Source organism: Sus scrofa, chromosome 15, assembly GCF_054392235.1.
Source record: "Sus scrofa isolate SSC_HxYL_T2T_F1_AM1 chromosome 15, Sscrofa_HxYL_maternal_Yorkshire_Landrace_v2.0, whole genome shotgun sequence".
Lineage (NCBI taxonomy): Eukaryota > Metazoa > Chordata > Mammalia > Artiodactyla > Suidae > Sus > Sus scrofa.
The window spans coordinates 121,199,286-121,217,786 of NC_139397.1; the positions used below are offsets into that span (position 1 = coordinate 121,199,286).

At 37.3% G+C, this 18,501-nt stretch overlaps 1 protein-coding gene across 50 annotated transcripts in view; it reads left to right on the forward strand.

Moving 5' to 3' along the window:
• ABI2 (abl interactor 2) overlaps positions 1–18,501 on the forward strand; it is a 123,613-nt gene that overhangs the window by 46,516 nt on the left and 58,596 nt on the right. For all 50 annotated transcript variants that reach the window (XR_014828993.1, XR_014828992.1, XR_014828989.1 and 47 more), the window contains exon 2: positions 10,016–10,183. Coding sequence is in view for 42 of the 50 variants with exons in the window: in XM_021075324.2 (XP_020930983.1) it covers positions 10,016–10,183 (168 nt within the window). In the remaining 8 variants the exon portion in view is untranslated. The remainder of the gene's footprint in view (positions 1–10,015; positions 10,184–18,501) is intronic.

Genomic DNA, 18,501 nt, shown 5'->3' on the forward strand with positions numbered 1-18,501 from the left:
GTACTTGTCTAAGAATTTGTCCATTTCTTCTAGGTTGTCCATTTCATTGGCGTATAGTTGCATATAGTAGTCTCTTATGATCCTTTGTATTTCTGTGATGTCCGTTGTTACTTCTCCTTTTTCATTTCTAATTTTATTGATTTGAGTCCTCTCTCTTTTTTTCTCGATAAGTCTGGCTAAGGGTTTGTCAATTTGGTTGATCTTTTCAAAGAACCATCTTTTCGTTGCATTGATCTTTTCTATGGTTTTCTTCGTTTCTATTTCATTGATTTCTGCTCTGATCTTTATGATTTCTTTCCTTCTACTAACTTTAGGTCCTGTCTGTTCTCTCTGGAGCTGCTTTAGATGTAAAGTTAGCTTGTTTCTTTGAACTTTTCCTTGTTTCCTGAGGTGGGCTTGTATTGCTACAGTCTTTCCCCTTAGAAGGGCTTTTGCTGCATCCCATAGGTTTTGGAGTGTCGTACCTTTGTTGTCATTTGGGTCTAGGTATTTTTAAATTTCCTCTTTGATTTCTTCACTGTTCCATTGGTTGTTTAGTGGCATGTTGTTCAGTCTCCACATGTTTGTGTTTGGGGCAGGTTTTCTCTTGTTGTTGATCTCCAGTCGTATAGCACTGTGGTCAGAAAAGATGCTTGATATGATTTCAAATCTCTTAAAGTTACCAAGGTTTGATTTGTAGCCCACAGTGTGATCCATCTTAGAGAATGTCCATGTGCATTTGAGAAGAATGTGTATTGTGCTGCTTTTGGATGGGATGTCCTATAAATATCTATTAAGTCCTTCTGGCCTAATGCTTCATTCAGGGCCTGTGTTTCCTTGCTGATTTTCGGTCTGGATGATCTGTCCATTGCTGTAAGTGAGGTGTTAAAGTCCCCCACTATGATTGTGTTATTGTCGATTTGTCCTTTTAAGGTTGTTAGCGGTTGCCTTACACATTGTGGTGAACCTGTGTTGGGTGTGTAGATATTTTAAGTTGTTCTGTCTTCTTGGATTGATCCTCTGATCATTAGGTAGTGACCTTCCTTGTCCCTTAAAATATTCTTCATCTTAAAGTCTATTTTGTCTGATAGGAGTATTGCTACTCCAGCTTTCTTTTGATTCCCGTCTGCATGAAATATTTTCTTCCATCCTCTCCCTTTCAGTTTGTATGTGTCCCTAGAAGTGAAGTGGGTCTCTTGAAGACAGCATATATAAGGGTCTTGTTTTGGTATCCATTCATCCAGTCTGTGTCTTTTGGTTGGGGCGTTTAGTCCATTCACATTTAAGGTAATTATTGATATGTATGTTCTTATTGCCATTTTATTAACTGCTTTGGACGTGTTTTTGTTGCTCTTTTTTCTTCCCTTCTTCTCTTGTTCTCTCCTCTTCTTGTTTGATGACTCTCGTTAGTGCTGTATTTGAGTGGATTTTTCTTATTTGTGTGTGTATCAATTGTAGATTTTTGGTTTGCAGTTATTCTGAAGTTTTGATATAAGAGTCTATGTATATAAGAGATTGTTTTAGGAGTTCCCGTCGTGGCGCAGTGGTTAACGAACCTGACTAGGTTCGGTCCCTGCCCTTGCTCAGTGGGTTAACGATCCGGCGTTGCCGTGAGCTGTGGTGTAGGTTGCAGACGCGGCTCGGATCTGGAGTTGCTGTGGCTCTGGCGTAGGCTGGCGGCTACAGCTCCGATTCGACCCCTAGCCTGGGAACCTCCCTATGTCGTGGGAGCAGCCCAAAGAAATAGCAAAAAGAGAAAAAAAAAGGGGGGGGATTGTTTTAAGTTGTTGGTCTCTTAATTGCTCGTGCATCTCCAGTGTCCTGCATTTGTACCCTCCTCCTCTCACGATTTCTGATTTTGCTGGCATACTTGTGCACGGATGATCTCGTATCTTTACCGTATATATACCTTTACTGGTGAGCCTTGTCATTTTTGAAATTTTTGTTTCCTGTTGCTGTCTTGTCTTTTCTGCCTAGAGAAGTTCCTTTAGGATTTGTCGTAAGGCTGGTTTAATGTTGCTGAATTCTCTTAGCTTTTGCTTATCTGTGAAGGTTTTGATTTCTCCTTCAAGTCTGAATGGGAGCCTTGCTGGGTAAAGTAATCTTGGTTGGAGCTTTTTTCCCTTCATCACATTAAGTATATCATGCCACTCCCTTCTGGCCTGCAGAGTTTCTGCTGAAAAATCTGCCGATAACCTTATTGGGGTTCCCTTGTATGTTACTTGTTTCTCTTCCCCAGCTGCTTTCAAGATTTTCTCATTGTCTTTAATTTTGGTCAGTTTGATTAATATGTGTCTCGGTGTATTCCTCCTTGGGTTTATTTTATATGGTAGTCATTGTGCTTCCTGGATTTGAGTGAGTGATTCCTTTCCCATGTTAGGGAAGTTTTTGGCTATTATCTCTTGGAATATTTTTTCTGTCCCCTTCTCCCTCTCTTCTCCTTCTGGCACCCCTATAGTACAGATGTTGGTGTGTTTCACATTGTCCCAGAATTCTCTGAGACTCTCTTCATTTGTTTTCAATCTTTTTTCTCTTTTCTATTCTGCATCCATAATTTCCACTAATCTGTCCTCCACCTTGCTTATCTGTTCTTCTGCCTCTTGTATTCTGCTGTTGGCTGCTTCTAGTGAATTTTTTATTTCAGTGGTTGTATTTTGCATCTCTTCTTGCTTAAGTTTTATATCTTGCATCTCTTTGGTCAGTGTTTCCTGTAAGTTATCCATCTTTGCCTCCAGTTTATTTCCAATGTTTTGCATCATCTTCCGCATCAACAGTCTAAAGTCTTTTTCCTGGAGGCTGAGAATCCCCTCATCACTTGGCTGTTTTTCTGAGTTTTTTTCTTTCTCCCTCCTCTGAGTTATAGTTCTCTGTCTTCATTTTTATAGGTTTTTGGTGTGGTGACCTTTTTATAGATAATAGGTTTGTAGCCTCTGTTACTTCTGGTGGCTGCTGCCCTTGTGGCTGAGGTTGGTGTGGAGGCTCTCTGTAGGCTTCTTGATGGGAGGGGCTGATGCCTGCCCACTGGTAGCTTGAGCTGAATCTGATCCCTCTGGTGGGTGTGGTTTTTGTCTGTGGATGGCATCAGAGGTGGGGCTGTGTACCTGGGGGTTCTTTAGGCAGCGTGTTTACTGAGGGGCGGGGCAACAATCCCACCAGGATTGTTGTTTCCCCGGGGCTTCTCAGCAGCTGACTGACGGGTGGGACCAGATTTTCCCAAAATGGCCATCTCCAGAGAAAGGCACTCTGCTGAATATTCCTGAGAGCTGTGTTTCCAATGTCCTTTCTCACAACAAGCCCCATTCACCTCTGTTTTCCCGGGAGGTCTTCCAAGTACTGCAATCAGGTTTGATCCAGTTTCCTATGGATAATTTGCTTTGCCCTTGGGCCCAGTGCATGTGAAATTCTGTGTGTACCTTTTAAGAATGGGGTCTCCAGTTCCGTGGAGCTCCTGTGCACCAGCCCCACTGGCCTTCAATGCTAGATGCTCCAGGGGCTCTTTCTCCCAGTGCCAGATCCCAACATGTGGGAGTTTGATGTGGGGCTCAGAACTGTCACTCCTGTAGGTGAGTCTGTGTAAACCAATTAGTTTCTAGTCTGTGGGGCTTTCTACCTGGGAGGTATGGGTTGTTTATGTCGTGTAATTGCCCCTCCTACCTCTCGATGTGGCCTCCTCTTTGTCTTCTGGAGTAGGATATCTTTTTTAAGGTGTCTGGTCCATTTGGTTGAAGATTGCTCAGCCTTTAGTTGTGAATTTTATTGTTTTTAGGAGAGAAGTTGAGCTCCATTCTTTCTATTCTGCCATCTTAATCCCATCTTCCTACAAATATTCCTTTTATGTTGTTTACTAAGAACCCTTAGTGTCTGTTCTTCTGTGTTAATACATGTGTTAGGGTTTTTAGAAGTAATATAGCTTTACTCTTTTTGATCATGCAAGTGTTTATGCCCAAGGTTAAAAAAAAAAAATAGGTCACATTAAAAATCTCTAAAAGAGCAGTTCCTATTGTGGTTCAGTGGAAATGAATCCCACTAATAACCATGAGGTTGCAGGTTCAGTCCTTGGCCTTGCTCAGTGGGTTAAGGATCCGGTGTTGCCTTGAGCTGTGGTGTAGGTCACAGCTGTGGGCTCAGATCCCTCCTTGCTGTGGTTGTGACTAGACCAGCAGCTGCATCTCCCATTCCATCCTAGCCTGGGAACTTCCACATGCCAAGGGTTACACCTAGAAAGCAAAAAAAAAAAAAAAAAAAAAAAATTACTAAACCACGCAAATTATATTCCCAACATTCAGAAAAAACTCACGTTAACATTTTAGGGCTTCCTTTCTCTAGGTTTTTTCTTTTTAGGGCCACACCCGTGGCATTTGGAAGTTCCTAGGCTAGGGATGGAATCAGAGCTACAGCTGCCAGCCTATACCACAGCCATAACAATGCCAGATCCAAGCTGCGTTTGTGACCTACACCACATTTCACGGCAATGCTGGATCCTTAACCCACTGAGCAAGGCCAGGTATCAAACCTACATTCTCACAGAGAACACATTGGATTCTTAACCTAGTGAACCACAACGGGAACTCCCCAGCTCTTTTTCAGTTAATTATTTTGTCGATAACTGTTCCATATTAGTAATGCATAGCAATACTACTTTCATTACTTAATAAAGGCCATATATGGATATGTTGTTTAATCAGTCTCATGTTTTTTTCTTTTTAATCATTGACTGTGTCAGTGAATATCCTTGTCTGTGTCTTCGTCCTGTTTGATTGTTTTTCTGAGGTAAATTTAGAGTTCTAAGTGTAATGGAACTTGCATCCAGACTAAAATAACCTTTGGAATGGGAATTTTTTTAATAATGCTTTTTATTTTTTCTATTATCTTTGATTTACAGTGTTCCGTCAGTTTTCTACTGTACAGCAAAATGACCCAGTCTTATACACACACACACACATATTTTTTTCTCACATTATCCTCCATCATGCTCCATTGCAAGTGAGTAGATATAGTGACCAGTGCTATACAGCAGGATCTCATTGCTTATCCATTCCAAATGCAATAGTTTGTGGAATGGGAAATTTTTTTAGCATAAACTATGCCTGATGAAGCCAGAGAATAGTGTTTCATAGTGTCAGACTCTGGTGTTCGTTGGTCATATGCTGAAGTAGTTCCAAAATTGCTATACTGAAGGATTTTAGAGATAGCTTTTATACATTTGAAATGTGTTCTCTTCACACTCTAGTTGCATGGCAGAGGATCTGGTAGAGAAGACAATAAGGATGGCTTCTCTCCCAAAGATGCCCTTTGATAATAGTCTGGGGTTAAAATTAATAGCTAAGGAAATTTAGATTTTTGAGTAAGTTTTAATTCCAATTTAACAATCTCATGACTTGGAAGCCAAGAGAGAATAAACTTTTTACAAATCGAAAAAATTTATATGTGTGGTTGTTTATATAGAGAGGTTGTTTGTATATAGGTGGTTTGTCATATGAGAAAAAATTACTCGTGTACCCAATGTGGACTTGTTTTGGTTATTAGTACAAAATAATAATAATGTAGGAATTTTCTGACATTTGTACTTGAAGATTAATAGGGGATATGGTTCAGTTTTTACATATTTACTTAATATTTGTCATGGAATGGCTTACCCAATTTAAAAAATGTGTATAAGCAGATAATCTATAGTAATTACTTTTATTTTCCTAAATCATCTGTATATAGTCTGTTAGTTCAGCTTTTTTCTCCTTTGGTTAAGTATCTGTCTAGGCATTTGACATCATTGATGCTGTTTAGACTTGCCATTTTCCTCATATTGTTCTTATCACTGTACTTTATTTTTTAATTAATTAATTAGGCTGCTTGCATGGCATATGGAAGTTTCTGGGCCAGGGCTTGAATCTAAGCCTCAGCTGCAACCTGTGCCACAGCTGTCCCACAGTAATGCTAAGGGGAATTCATGATGAAGAAAAACAGGATACTGCCCTAGATAAGATGTATAACAAAGGAATAATTTCAGTGAGCCCAGACTCTTGCATCTTCCCATATGTAGAAAAGCACTCAAATCATTAACTTTAGATGTCTTTTTTTTGTGATTAGCAGTAATCTTTTAATGTTTAACTCCTTTTTTTAAAGCAAAAACTCCTATTTATTTTGGTTCCTCCATTACCGTTTTAGAATAATTCTTTCAGAGCTATCTGAGAAGCTGTCTCCCAGGCTGTAGTTCTCAGTAAGGTCCCTGAATAAAACATAACTCAGCTTTTTGTTGTGTGTCTTTTTCAGTTAACACAATTTTGTAAGTAGATTACTGTGGAAATAAAAAAATAAAGAAAATAAATTATTAAAGAGTACTGCTGGTTCCTTGAGAATATCCATGAACTTTTGTTTGAAAACCAGTGATCTAGCATCACTCATAATTATTCTTAAATACATACCATCTGAAACATTAAAAATCCATGGCTTTTCTTTCAGTGATCTGCTTAGGCTATCCTAGTGTGAAAAATTTTGACAAATGTAAGCTAGAAGAATTGAGACTTTGTTACCTTCAACTATAGGATGTTCAGGTTAAGGTCTTAAAAATAATATTCAGTTTATGGTATAATTTGTAAATATAATTCTGATTTTATATAAATATGTAGTTTTAATGGCAGTATAATTTTTCTTTTTTATGGCTGCACCTGCATCATGTGGAAGTTCCTGGGCCAGGGATTGAACCTAAGCTTCCACTGCAGCTTCAGTAACACCAGATCTTTTAACCCACTGTGCCAGGCTGGGGATCGAACCCATACTTCTGCAGCAACCTGAGCCACTGCAATCAGATTCTTAACCCACTGCACCACAGTGGGAACTCCAGCTTAACATTATTTTGTTTGTCTCAGTGGTTGTAAAATTTAAAATAGATATGGCTGTCTTGAAAGTAGCTATTATGGAGTCCTAAAATATGTTTTTTTTTTTAATTTTAATTTTTTAAAGGACAATGTTAGGTTCATAGAAAAATTGAAAAGAAGAAATTTCAACATCCCCCACCAAAGTGGTACCTTTGTTTCAATTGATGAGCCTACATTGATGCATCATTATCGCCCAATGTCCATAGTTTACTTTAGGTTCACTCCTTTTTTTTTTTGCTTTTTAGGGCCACACCTGCAGCCAATGGAGGTTCCCAGGCTAGCGGTGGAATTAGAGCTACAGCTGCCGGCCTATGCCGCAGCCACAGCAATGCCAGATCTGAGCCGCATCTGCGACCTACACCACAGCTCATGGCAACGCCAGATCCTTAACCCACTGAGCGAGGCCAGGGCTCAAACCTGCACCCCATGGTTCCTGGTTGAATTCGTTTCCTCTGCACCATGGTGGAAAGTCCAATTCCAGGAGTTTTAAAACACATTTCCTCTGCACCATGATGGAGACTCCAATTCCAGTAGTTTTACAACACATTAAAAACCATTCTTGGAGTTCCCACTGTTGCACAATGGATCAGTGGTGTCTTGGGAGTGCTGGGACACAGGTTTGATTCCTGGCCTGGAACGGTGTGTTACAGATCTGGCATTGCCGCAGCTGAAGCTTAGATTGCAACTACGGCTCAGATCTGATCCCTGGCCCAGGAACTCCATATGCCATGGGGCTGTTGAAAAAGAGAACAAAAAAAATTCTGTTTTATTAGAATATGTGATGGTCACACATACTCTAAATAAAACATTTCAAAATGCAGCCTTTGCTCCCTGGTCAAACTACAGATTATAAGCAATCAAGAAGCATTCTTATTCTTCTGATATAATGATCAGAGATATGTGCTTTTTATGATTTTCAAGATTGAGGCTTATTTAGTAAATGTGGATGAACAATATATTTATACCCTTTTAAAGAAGAATTAGCTGTACTTTTCTCTGATATCTATGAAGGTTTCTTTATTTCAGCCATATTAACTAATATTCATAACTTTTAACTATTGCTGTTATGAAGATACATCAGGATTTTAATGGACTACCAGCGTTTTTTCCTTAAAGAGCAATTGGTCTAACAATTTTTTTTTTATAAAACTCAGAATGTTCCTCTGTCTTATTTTAATGCAGAAGAATAATGCACTAAACACCTACTTAATGGTAACTTACATAAATGATATGTCAGCCACAAATGGCATCTCCATTTAGATTTTCTTCATACATTTTACATCACAGTGTCTTTAATTTCCCATAGAGAAGTAGATATTCATGGAACCCCCCCAATATAGAAAGGCTTCTCCTGTCCTTGATGCAACAATGATTAGCCATGTGATTTTGCATACGCAGTAAGAATAAAGTCACAGCATGAAGTGATTTGAGAGTTGAGTTACATCAATAATATTTGCTTTTCAGGAAATCTCAAGTATTGTCTATGAAAGGATGGATTGAAAATAATATCTATCCAAACATCCATCCCCCTGATTTGATCCTTTGAAAGATACTAACAAATAAGTTTTTAAAATTATGGTTATTCTCTGTAATAAATACTCTAGAGTAATATCTAAAAAGTGTTATTGACTTACTGGTTTCTACTGTGAAGTCAAGGAAAGTTTTTTTTTTTTTTTTAAATTATTTATTTATTTATTTATTTATTTATTTATTTATATGTCTGTTCAGCTTTTCACTTGTTATGATGGAGAGGTGACTTCCAAGCTGCTTACATGCACAGCCGTAACCTGGAAGGTCTATAAAGTGTTTTTTTTAGAGTTATTCATCTTCAACCAAGTTTGGTTTCAATTCTTACTAAATTTAAATGTTAATAAGACTACTGAAGATTAGAATTTAAAAAATGAAAAGTTAATACAGTGATTCTTAACTCTTCAAATTAAAGCAACATTATTTGATTATTTAACTCCTTCTTGAAAAGAATTTTACTTGTCTTGGAAGAAATTATATTTAGCTTTGCTGATTCTGAGTCCTGTTCTTTGTGGGAGAGGGGAGAGTAAGACACAGTGGACTTCGAACACTTAATGACTGCTCCAAGAGGTAAATGACAGGTGTTAGATATAATGATTTACAGTTATAGAAAGTGGTTTTACGTTCATTATCTTATTTGATATTCACCATTGCTTAGAATATGACATGTTGAAATAATTAGAACTGACATTAAGATAAAAGGTTTCTGGTTCAGAGGCTTGAATATTTTCTACTGAACTGTTTTTTTCTGTAGAACTAAGGCAGGAAAATGGTGTTCAGCAGTTAGCATAGAATATGTAACTTTGCCATTGCTTTGATTAGTGATCTTGGAAATAATAATAATAATAATAATCAGTTAACCATGTTAACTGATCCTTAACACACTGATTGAGGCCAGGGGTGGAACCCACAACCTCATGGTTCCTAGTCTGATTTGTTTCCTCTGTGCCATGACAGGAGCTCCAGTTAACCACTTTTTATTGTGTGCTCTTTTTTTCATTTGGGTTATGTGGTAATTTATGTTCCATAGGGTTATAATACTTAAGATGCTTTGGAAGAAAGGGTCCTTTAATTATTTTTATTTTAATTTATCATTTATCAGAATTATTACCATTTTATTTTACTTGATTATTTTTGTTTATCATTATCATTATCTTGTCATTATTATTACTTTAATCAGAAATTACTTTATGGCCACATTTCATATGTTAGAGTGAAGGGAAAGGAGGAACTAATGTGTGTAGATTCAGCCACATAATGGTTTTTTTTGTTTTTTTGTTTTTTGTTTTTTGTTTTTTTGGCTTTTTGCTATTTCTTTGGGCCGCTCCTGCGGCATATGGAGGTTCCCAGGCCAGGGGTCCAATCGGAGCTGTAGCCGCCAGCCTACGCCAGAGCCACAGCAATTCGAGATCCGAGCCGCGTCTGCAACCTACACCACAGCTCACGGCAACGCCGGATCGTTAACCCACTGAGCAAGGGCAGGAATCGAACCTGCAACCTCATGGTTCCTAGTCAGATTCGTTAACCACTGCGCCACGACGGGAACTCCCACATAATGGCTTTGATGAATATTTTTGAAGATTAGATTGATAGAATGGGTTGTCTTTGAAGTAATGATTGTTTGTTTGTTTTCCTAGTCAGCAGATAAGCAGCGAGCACTAGAAGAAACCAAAGCCTACACCACCCAGTCCTTAGCAAGTGTTGCCTATCTTATCAATACATTGGCCAACAATGTGCTGCAGATGCTGGATATCCAGGCATCCCAACTTCGAAGGATGGAGTCTTCAATCAATCATATTTCACAAGTGAGACCACACTATTTTCCTGTTTTGCCTTTGAGGAACATGTAATAAACACAGGCAGTCTATAATGCTGACAGCGTTTTTTATGTGAGTTAACACACATATGATTTGGAAAATACTATCTCAGTAGTAGGTTGTTTTCAGTTCTGCCTTTTGGACTAGTGATTAATCTCTGTGATTTTGATATGGAACTAAACTTTAATGGTTTTATTAAAACTCACTTGTCAAGTTAAAATAATCAGGCTTGAGGTGAAAATTTGCCTGGTTTCTTCCAATTTTTACTAAATTTTATACTTCTTCATCTTTTTACAAATATAAATCTGATAGCCAGATGACTTGTTCACATGCTTTTTTCTTGGAGTTCCTGTCATGGCTCAGTGGTTAACAAATCTGACTAGGAACCATGACATATCTGGGGTCCCGAGTTGCTGTGGCTGTGGCGTAGGCTGGTGGCTACAGCTCCAATTAGACCCCTAGCCTGGGTACCTCCATATGTTGAGGGTGTGGCCCTGGATAAGACAAAAAAAATAAATAAATAAATAAGCACTTTTTTCTGTTATTTCAGTAATGGAAAGATTAATCTAAATGACCTTATAAAGTTATCTTTGTATAGAACTTGGAAAAAAATTGTTACACTTTTTTCGTCATAAATGTCATGATCATGAATATACTGAAAAAAAGAAGAAAAAATAGAAAAACAAACCTTTTCCCTCACTACTCAAACTTTTCCTGTTAATTTTTTGGTATGTTTCCTTTTAATGCTTTTTTCTTATAAATAATTTTTAAAATTTAGCTGGGATTATATTATATATGGAATTTGTGGGTTCTGCTCTTTTACTGTTACAACAAACATCTTTCTCTGATGTTTTAAGCTCTTCATAAACATTTTGAATGGTTACATAATGTTGCATATGTTGTCATAATTTTCATAACCAGTCCTCTATTTGGGGGCCACTGAAAATATTGCTGCAATGAAAAATCAGTTTATAATTGCCAAATACATTTTTTAAAGCCATTAAAAAAGATTTTGATCTGCCTTCTTTTCCTTGACATGATCTTTGGAGCTTTTCTATTTTAGCACTGTTTCTTTGAGTACTTTAGTGGTATTCAATACTCTCTTTAGAACTTAATGATTAGAACTCTTCTGGAGTAAAAAGAGTATTAAAATGTGCATATTATCTTCGTGTATCTTAAAAGTTCAGGACTTCTGAAATTTACTGATCTATTTTTCAAAATATGAAGTTTAATTTGTGTAATTAAATAGAGTCGGCATAATTGAATCACTTATGTAAGGGCTACGTATGTTTCTGTTAAATCCATCAGACCATTCAGAGGGATTTCTTATTATTTAGTACTATTTAATCTTAAATCTGAATTTGCCACTATAAGAGTTTCTTCACCTCACATATAAACTTTTGTATACGACATGTACTTTATTGCTTGTTGTACTGCTGTGTGTCTTCAACTAAAAGTATGGGTGAGTTTTCATGAATGAGAGGTAGATTTTTATTCTGAAAGGATGTCCTCAAGGAAATAGTCAGTAGCATTTTCAGTGATGAAATAGATGAACTTGGTTTTCTGTAGAAGGGATGTTGACAAATTGCTAATCTGATAGAGAATTTTGAGGTTTATACTTGAGTTTTAAAATTTCTCCATGTTTGAGGTTTTGGCAAATAATCCAAAGAAATTAAGAGGAAAAGGATAAATGCAGAAGAGGAAATGATATATTAGAGTTCCTAAAAAAGGAAGGACAACTTTTTATTAGTTTGTAAGAGGAAGTAGAAGAGATTTGTGTGGGTAGATGGTAATAGTAAGAAATTGACAGTGAAAGAGATCATCTCTGTTCTGATTAGAACTCTAGTCCTTTGGTAGAGAAATGTAGCAACCTTAAGGAGGAAAGTGATTAAGATTACTTCAAGTTGTCCAGAATTTGTTGAACCTTCTTCATTTGAAGTTGAGTGTCTAGAGGGCAGTACTTTGAAAGGCAAGGGATCTGAAACTCTACAGCAGCTGTTATGTTTATATGAAATGTGTATTAGATGAGGAATTGAGTAGAAGAAATGGGCTGATGAAGGCTATATTTAAGAAATCAGTATAAATTTATTTTTTTAATTTTTTAATTTTTTGTCTTTTTAGGGCTGCACCTGGGGTATATGGAGGTTCCCAGGCTAGGGGTCAAATCGGAGCTGTAGCTGCTGGCCTACACCACAGCCACAGCAATGCCAGATCCAAGCTGTGTCTGTGACCTATACCACAGCTCATGGCAAAACCGGATCCTTAACCCACTGAGTGAGGCCAGGGATCGAACTTGTGTCCTCATGGATACTAGTCAGATTAATTTCTGCTGAATCACAATGGGAACTCCCCGAATTTTTAAAGAATTTACATATTTTTTAGCATTTGCCTTAAGGATTGAAATTTTTTTAAGTTGCGTTTAATGTATAAGTAAAGTCCTTTGTTTTAAATGTCGATTGAATATCAAATTGATTTGATACTCTTTAGAATGACATATTATTATTGTATAGTAGAAGAGAAAATGTTTTCTGTTTATAAAGCAGATACTTAGTAAATAAAGGATTGGCAAACTTTTTTGTAAAGGGCTAGATAGTCAATATTTCAGGCTTTGTGGTCCATATATGATTTGTCTCATTCTTTGTTCTGGATGTTTTTTTAATCAACTATTTAAAAATGTAAAAGGCATTCTTAGCATTCTTAGCTGTGGGCATTTATAAAAGCAGGCCATGGACCAGTTTTGTTATGTGGTCCAATCTCTTGCTCTAAAATACTGGTTTTCAAATGTTTGGTACTTAAAATTTTATTATTATTATGCTTTATTAGAAACATTCTTTTAGAGCAAGTCAGAAAGTTCTTAAGATATATATTTTTTTTGCTTTTTTAGGGCTGCACCCACGGTATTTGGAGGTTCCCAGGGTAGGGGTCCAGGCAGAGCTACAGTGGCCAGCTTTCACCACAGCCACAGCAACATCAGATCCAGGCTGCGTCTGCGACCGACACCATAGCTCATGGCAACGCCAGATCCTGAGCGAGGCCAGGGATTGAACCTGCAACTTCATGGTTCCTAGTTGGATTCATATCTGCTGTGCCACAACAGGAGCTCCCTTAAGATATCTTGAGACGAATTTTTTCCCCCATTTTGGGCAAAAATGCTAGGTTGGGAGAATTTGGAAGGAAGATGGGGTTGAAGAAGCAAAGAAATGGAGGTTCAGTCAGGTCAAAGATGAGATCACATGTACACTGGAATGATGGATGTCAGGGGTTGTTGTAAGGGTTTTCTGGTACAGTGGTTCAGGACTGGGAGATGCTAGATATCTGAGCATTCAATTTCTTTTCCTAATCAGTATCTTTTTTCCTATCTCCATGGTAAGAACCTTTTTACTTTTCAGCCTCCTACAGTTCTAGCTCTTTTCTCCCTTTTAGTAGAGGTGAATGCTGAGGTTTGGGAAGGGGCTGGCAGAGAATCTAGATTATACTTTCTGCCCTTCTGATTTGTGTGATATTTGGCTTATTCGAACTTCAGTTTTCTCACCTGTGAAATGATAGGAGATGATTAATGAGCTGTTTTCCATTTTGAACGTTTTATTCTCATTTGTGAGATTCTCACAAATGGACTTGATTTTTACTTTGCTTTTTTTCTTCCTTCTGTTCTGATAGCTTTGCTATTTACCTCAGTTTGTGCCCCACTGAGGTCTATCCTCTATCACTCTGATGTAACTGAACTATATCCAAATTACTTTCATTTTGATTTTGAGGATGGAAATGCTATTGACTCTACCAAATAGAATCAGGAGGAAATAGTTCAACAAAACAAAGTAATAACCCATTTTCTCAATGTCAAATGTTTTGAAAAACAAGATAGAATTGATTATGAATATTTAGTATCAGTTTTTTGGTACTAAAAAGACAGTATGGTATTAGATAGTGTACTAATTTATACCACACTCACCATATCTATAAGGCAGTGTTAGGATAGGTTCTTGATGTGGATTACTTGAGGTGTTTTTTTTTTGTTTTGTTTTGCTGTGCCTGAGGTATACAAAAATTCCTTGGTCAAGGATTCAACCCACACCACAGCTATATCCAGAGCTACAGCAGTGACAACACTGGGTTGTTAACCTGCTGAGCCACAAGGGAACTCCTCTTAGGAATTCTAAGGATGTTAAAGAAATTTCACCTCTAGCTTTGTTTCTATTGTCCTATCATTTCTTAGGAAACATATTATTTAAAAAGTTAAATGAAAGTTTTAATCTTCAAACTGAGAGTAGAAGTTAAATTAACGTTAAATATTTTTAAAGAATATGTAATTGTCAGCACAAAAATTTAATTTTACTGAATACTTGTATAAGCAAGTACATATAGTTACTTTTAAGTCAGTATAGCATTATGTATAAAGATGACTGCTATTTACTATGTTTATGATTTTGTGTCCATTTTTGGTAAGTTTTAAAAAAGGTTATAGAACATTATTCAAACTAAAATTCTTAGCAACTTGTAAAGTAAAATTCTTCTCTGAACTACTAAAAACAGTCAGTGCTGTCTGTATTCAGTTCATCATGGCTTAGAAGATCAAGAGAGGTAAAACGGCCACATAAAGAACTTAAAAAGTTCTGAAGAGCTGACTAGAACTTATAGGGCTATGTGGGTGTTGAAATAGTTAGCAGATAGCTGTAGAAAGGATGACTGTAAATTAACATAGGAATGGAAGTAATTCTTCCTAAGGGTCAAGTACCACTAAAAGGTAGTAGAATGTTCAAACCCTAGGAACCCTCACCATGTAAGGTAATTTCTTGTGTAAAAAACTATGTATTTAGGAGTTCCCATCATGGCATAGAAGAAATGAATCCAACTAGAAACTATGAGTTTGCAGGTTCGATCCCTGGCCTTGCTCAGTGGGTTAAGGATCTGGCGTTGCTGTGAGCCGTCGTGTAGGTTGCAGATGCAGCTCAGATCCTGTGTTGCTGTGGCTGTGGTGTAGGCCAGAAGCTGTAGCTTCGATTGGACCCCTAGCCTGTGAACCTCCATATGCCATGGGTGCAGCCCTAAAAAGCAAGAAAAACCCCAAAACCCTATATATTTAGACTCGTTTAAAAAGTCCAAATTTTAAATTAAGGAAATCTCACTAATGGTTATCAATGGATAATTATGCATAGAAAGTAGAATGTATATACTTCCTAATTTATATGTATAGCTTATATCATTTTATAAAAAATGAATACCTTAAAATTATTCATTCATTTTGTTAACATCTGATTTTTTATGAAGGATGAATAGTTTAAAGCATATTTATAATTTCAATAATTAAGTGCTTATTTGAAACATTAACTTACTAATTTAAAAAAAATGGAGTCATATTTAAAAACACCGAACTTAGTTGAGTTAATCCACTGTAACTGTTTGTTTGCAAATATTTTCCCACACTAATGGGCAACTAACTGAGGTAGTCTACTCTTGATTATCTGTGGTAATGGAAAACAACAATGCATGAATAATTCTAAAACAGAATACTTTATACAGTTCCTTCCTGTCATCTACTGCGGCCTGAGCATGTGCTCGGGTCCATGGTGGAAGTGTGGGAGGGCAGCTCAGGCTTGCGAAGCAGCTGGGAGTCAAGGCAATGAGAGGTATTCTAGAGGAGCCTTGGTCTGGCACTGTGTGGCTTAAGTGAGACCAGTTTGGCAATAGCTGTGAGAAGGATAGAGAAACAAATTAGTAAGGAACTGTGGGAGAAAAGATGTTAAAGATGTTTAACTCTTGCATTGTTGCAGTAATATTAGTTGATGTGTTTTTTGGTTAATAAGTAGCAAACAGTCATAGTATTAATAGCGGTATTCTTGCATTAGTTTTGGTTATTTTTAGCTAAACATATTTTTTACTTGCTGTAGGTGAGTGCTATTATTGAGGCCTCTTCTAAATAAAAGTTAATTGGCATATAAATAGTAACTTTAAAAATCCAGGATAAATTTAAAACGCTTTTCTTACTGTTAAAATTTTAACTAAATGTCAGTGTTGAACTTGTACCTAGAAAATTGAACTTAATACATTTTAGCATTGTAATGTCAAAGAATATTTGTGAAGGCAGAGACGGTGATTAATGAAAGCTGTGAGTTTCCCTTAGCAAAAACATAGCAACCGTATTTAAAAATATGTTTTAAGAGCTGTATAAAAAGTTCTTTTAAAACTGATGATTGGCTGTGAGTTGATGTATGTTGAAGCTGGATGTTAGCTATAAGGAGGGTGTTCATTATATTACTCTAATTTGAATATGATCGTGTTTTCTACAAGAGAAGTCTTTGAAAAATTTGAATAAGGCGATTGGTGAAAACTTCAGAATCTATTCAACCAAACTTTCTCTTCCTTATTTATGGAGTAGATTTAATGTTCTCCATTAAGTTGTTTAGACCTCAAATAAAATCATAGCTTTATTCTGAAGATATATTTGATTTTGCACACAGAATTCCTACAGTTCAATTCAGTGTGATAGTAGGATGGCAAGAAGACAAATTTTACCCTTTGGTTTTCTTTCTTTCTTTTCTTTTTTTTTTATAGCCACATCTGTGGCACATGAAAGTTCTCAGGCTCGGGGTTGAATCAGAGCTGCAGCTGAGGCCTGTGCCACAGCAACACTGGATCAGAGCTGCATCTGCAGCCCATGCCGTAGCTCACAACAATGGCAGATCCTTAACCCACTGAGTGAAGCCAGGGATTGAACCTGCATCCTCACAGAGACAACATCCCAATGCCATGATGCCAGTCCCCCTTTGGTTTCCTTAATTAACCATGTATTACTTTTTTATTATAAATTTTTAAACGTTAATGACATCAAATATCTGTACTTAGGCAGTCTCTGGAGGCATTAGTCAGGAATCTTGTAAAAAGTTTGAAAACAATTGATATTTGAGAATAAATAATGTAAGGGACAAATAAATTTGTCCTTCTTCTACTTTGGTTCTTAGGACAGTTTTACCCCCAAGGGGACTATTGGCAGGTGTCAGACATTTTTGGTTGTTACAACTTGGGTTGGGGAGTACTACGGATACCTACTGGGATGCTTCTGTATATCCTGCAATGCTCAGGACAGCCCTCCCAAAACAAAGAATTATCTGGCCCAAAATGTTGGTAGTTTTGCTGTGGAGAAACCCTGCTTTAGTGTTCCCAAGATGTAGGCATTTTTTTAGAGTAGACAACCAGAAGCATTTGACCAAAGTAAATTATTTTGATTGTCTAAGGACATATGCTATTAAGAATTATTTTTTAAAATATGCCTCAGTTTTAATGAGAATTAATATAAGAAGCAGCAAAGAGCTCCCCCCCCCCTTAATTCCTTCAACCAGTTCCTTTAACAGTTTAGTGCTGGGAAAATGGTCACTTTACTAATGGAGGGGTGTATGTTTCCTTTTAACTCATTACTTCTACTTTTCCTTTTCTAGGAAGCTAAGAGCCTAACTTTATGCCCCGTTATAGCAACTGTCTCTTATGTAGGCTTATTTATGAAAGTTCTTTGATCATTTTTTTGCTATATTGGTCTTCCTGGTTTTTTTTGGCCTTTTCTAGGGCTGCACCCATGGCATATGGAGGTTCCCGGGTTAGGGGTCTAATTGGAACTGTAGCCACCAGCCTACTCCACAGCCACCGCAACGTGAGATTCAAGCCTCATCTGCAACCTACACCATAGCTCATGGCAACGCTGGATCATTAACCCACTGGGTGAGTCCAGGGATTGAACCCGTAATATCATGGTTCCCAGTCGGATTCGTTAACCACTGAGCCATGATGGGAACTCCTGGTCTTCCTTTTATCATTACTGTAATGGTTTATACAGTTTTGGGCTGTGTGTTTACGTGTACCTAAAATACATGAGTAATATGTAAGTGCCCCCAGCCTCCAGGTATGATCAAATTGTTTTAAGACTTTTAAAAAAATCTGGAGTTCTCTTGTGGTGCAGTGGGTTAAGGATCTGGTGTTGTCACTGCAGTGGCCTGGGTTGTTTCTGTAGCTGGGTTTGATTCCTGGCCTAGGAAGTTTTGCATGCTGTGAGTGCAACCAAAAAAAAAAAAGTCTCAATTTTTTCAGTTTAAAATATGTGCATGTTATAAATTAGTGCAAATAATAAGTGAAAAGTTATCCCCCTTTTTGATTCTCCAGAGATTTATTAATATTTCTAGTAGGAAAAAAATTTTTCTTTGGCTGCCCTGCAGCATATGGAGTTTGCCTGCCAGGGATCAGATCCAAGGCCACAGTTGCAACTTACCCTGCAGCTGCAAAAATGCCGGATCCTTAACCCACTGTGCTGGGTAGGGGATCAA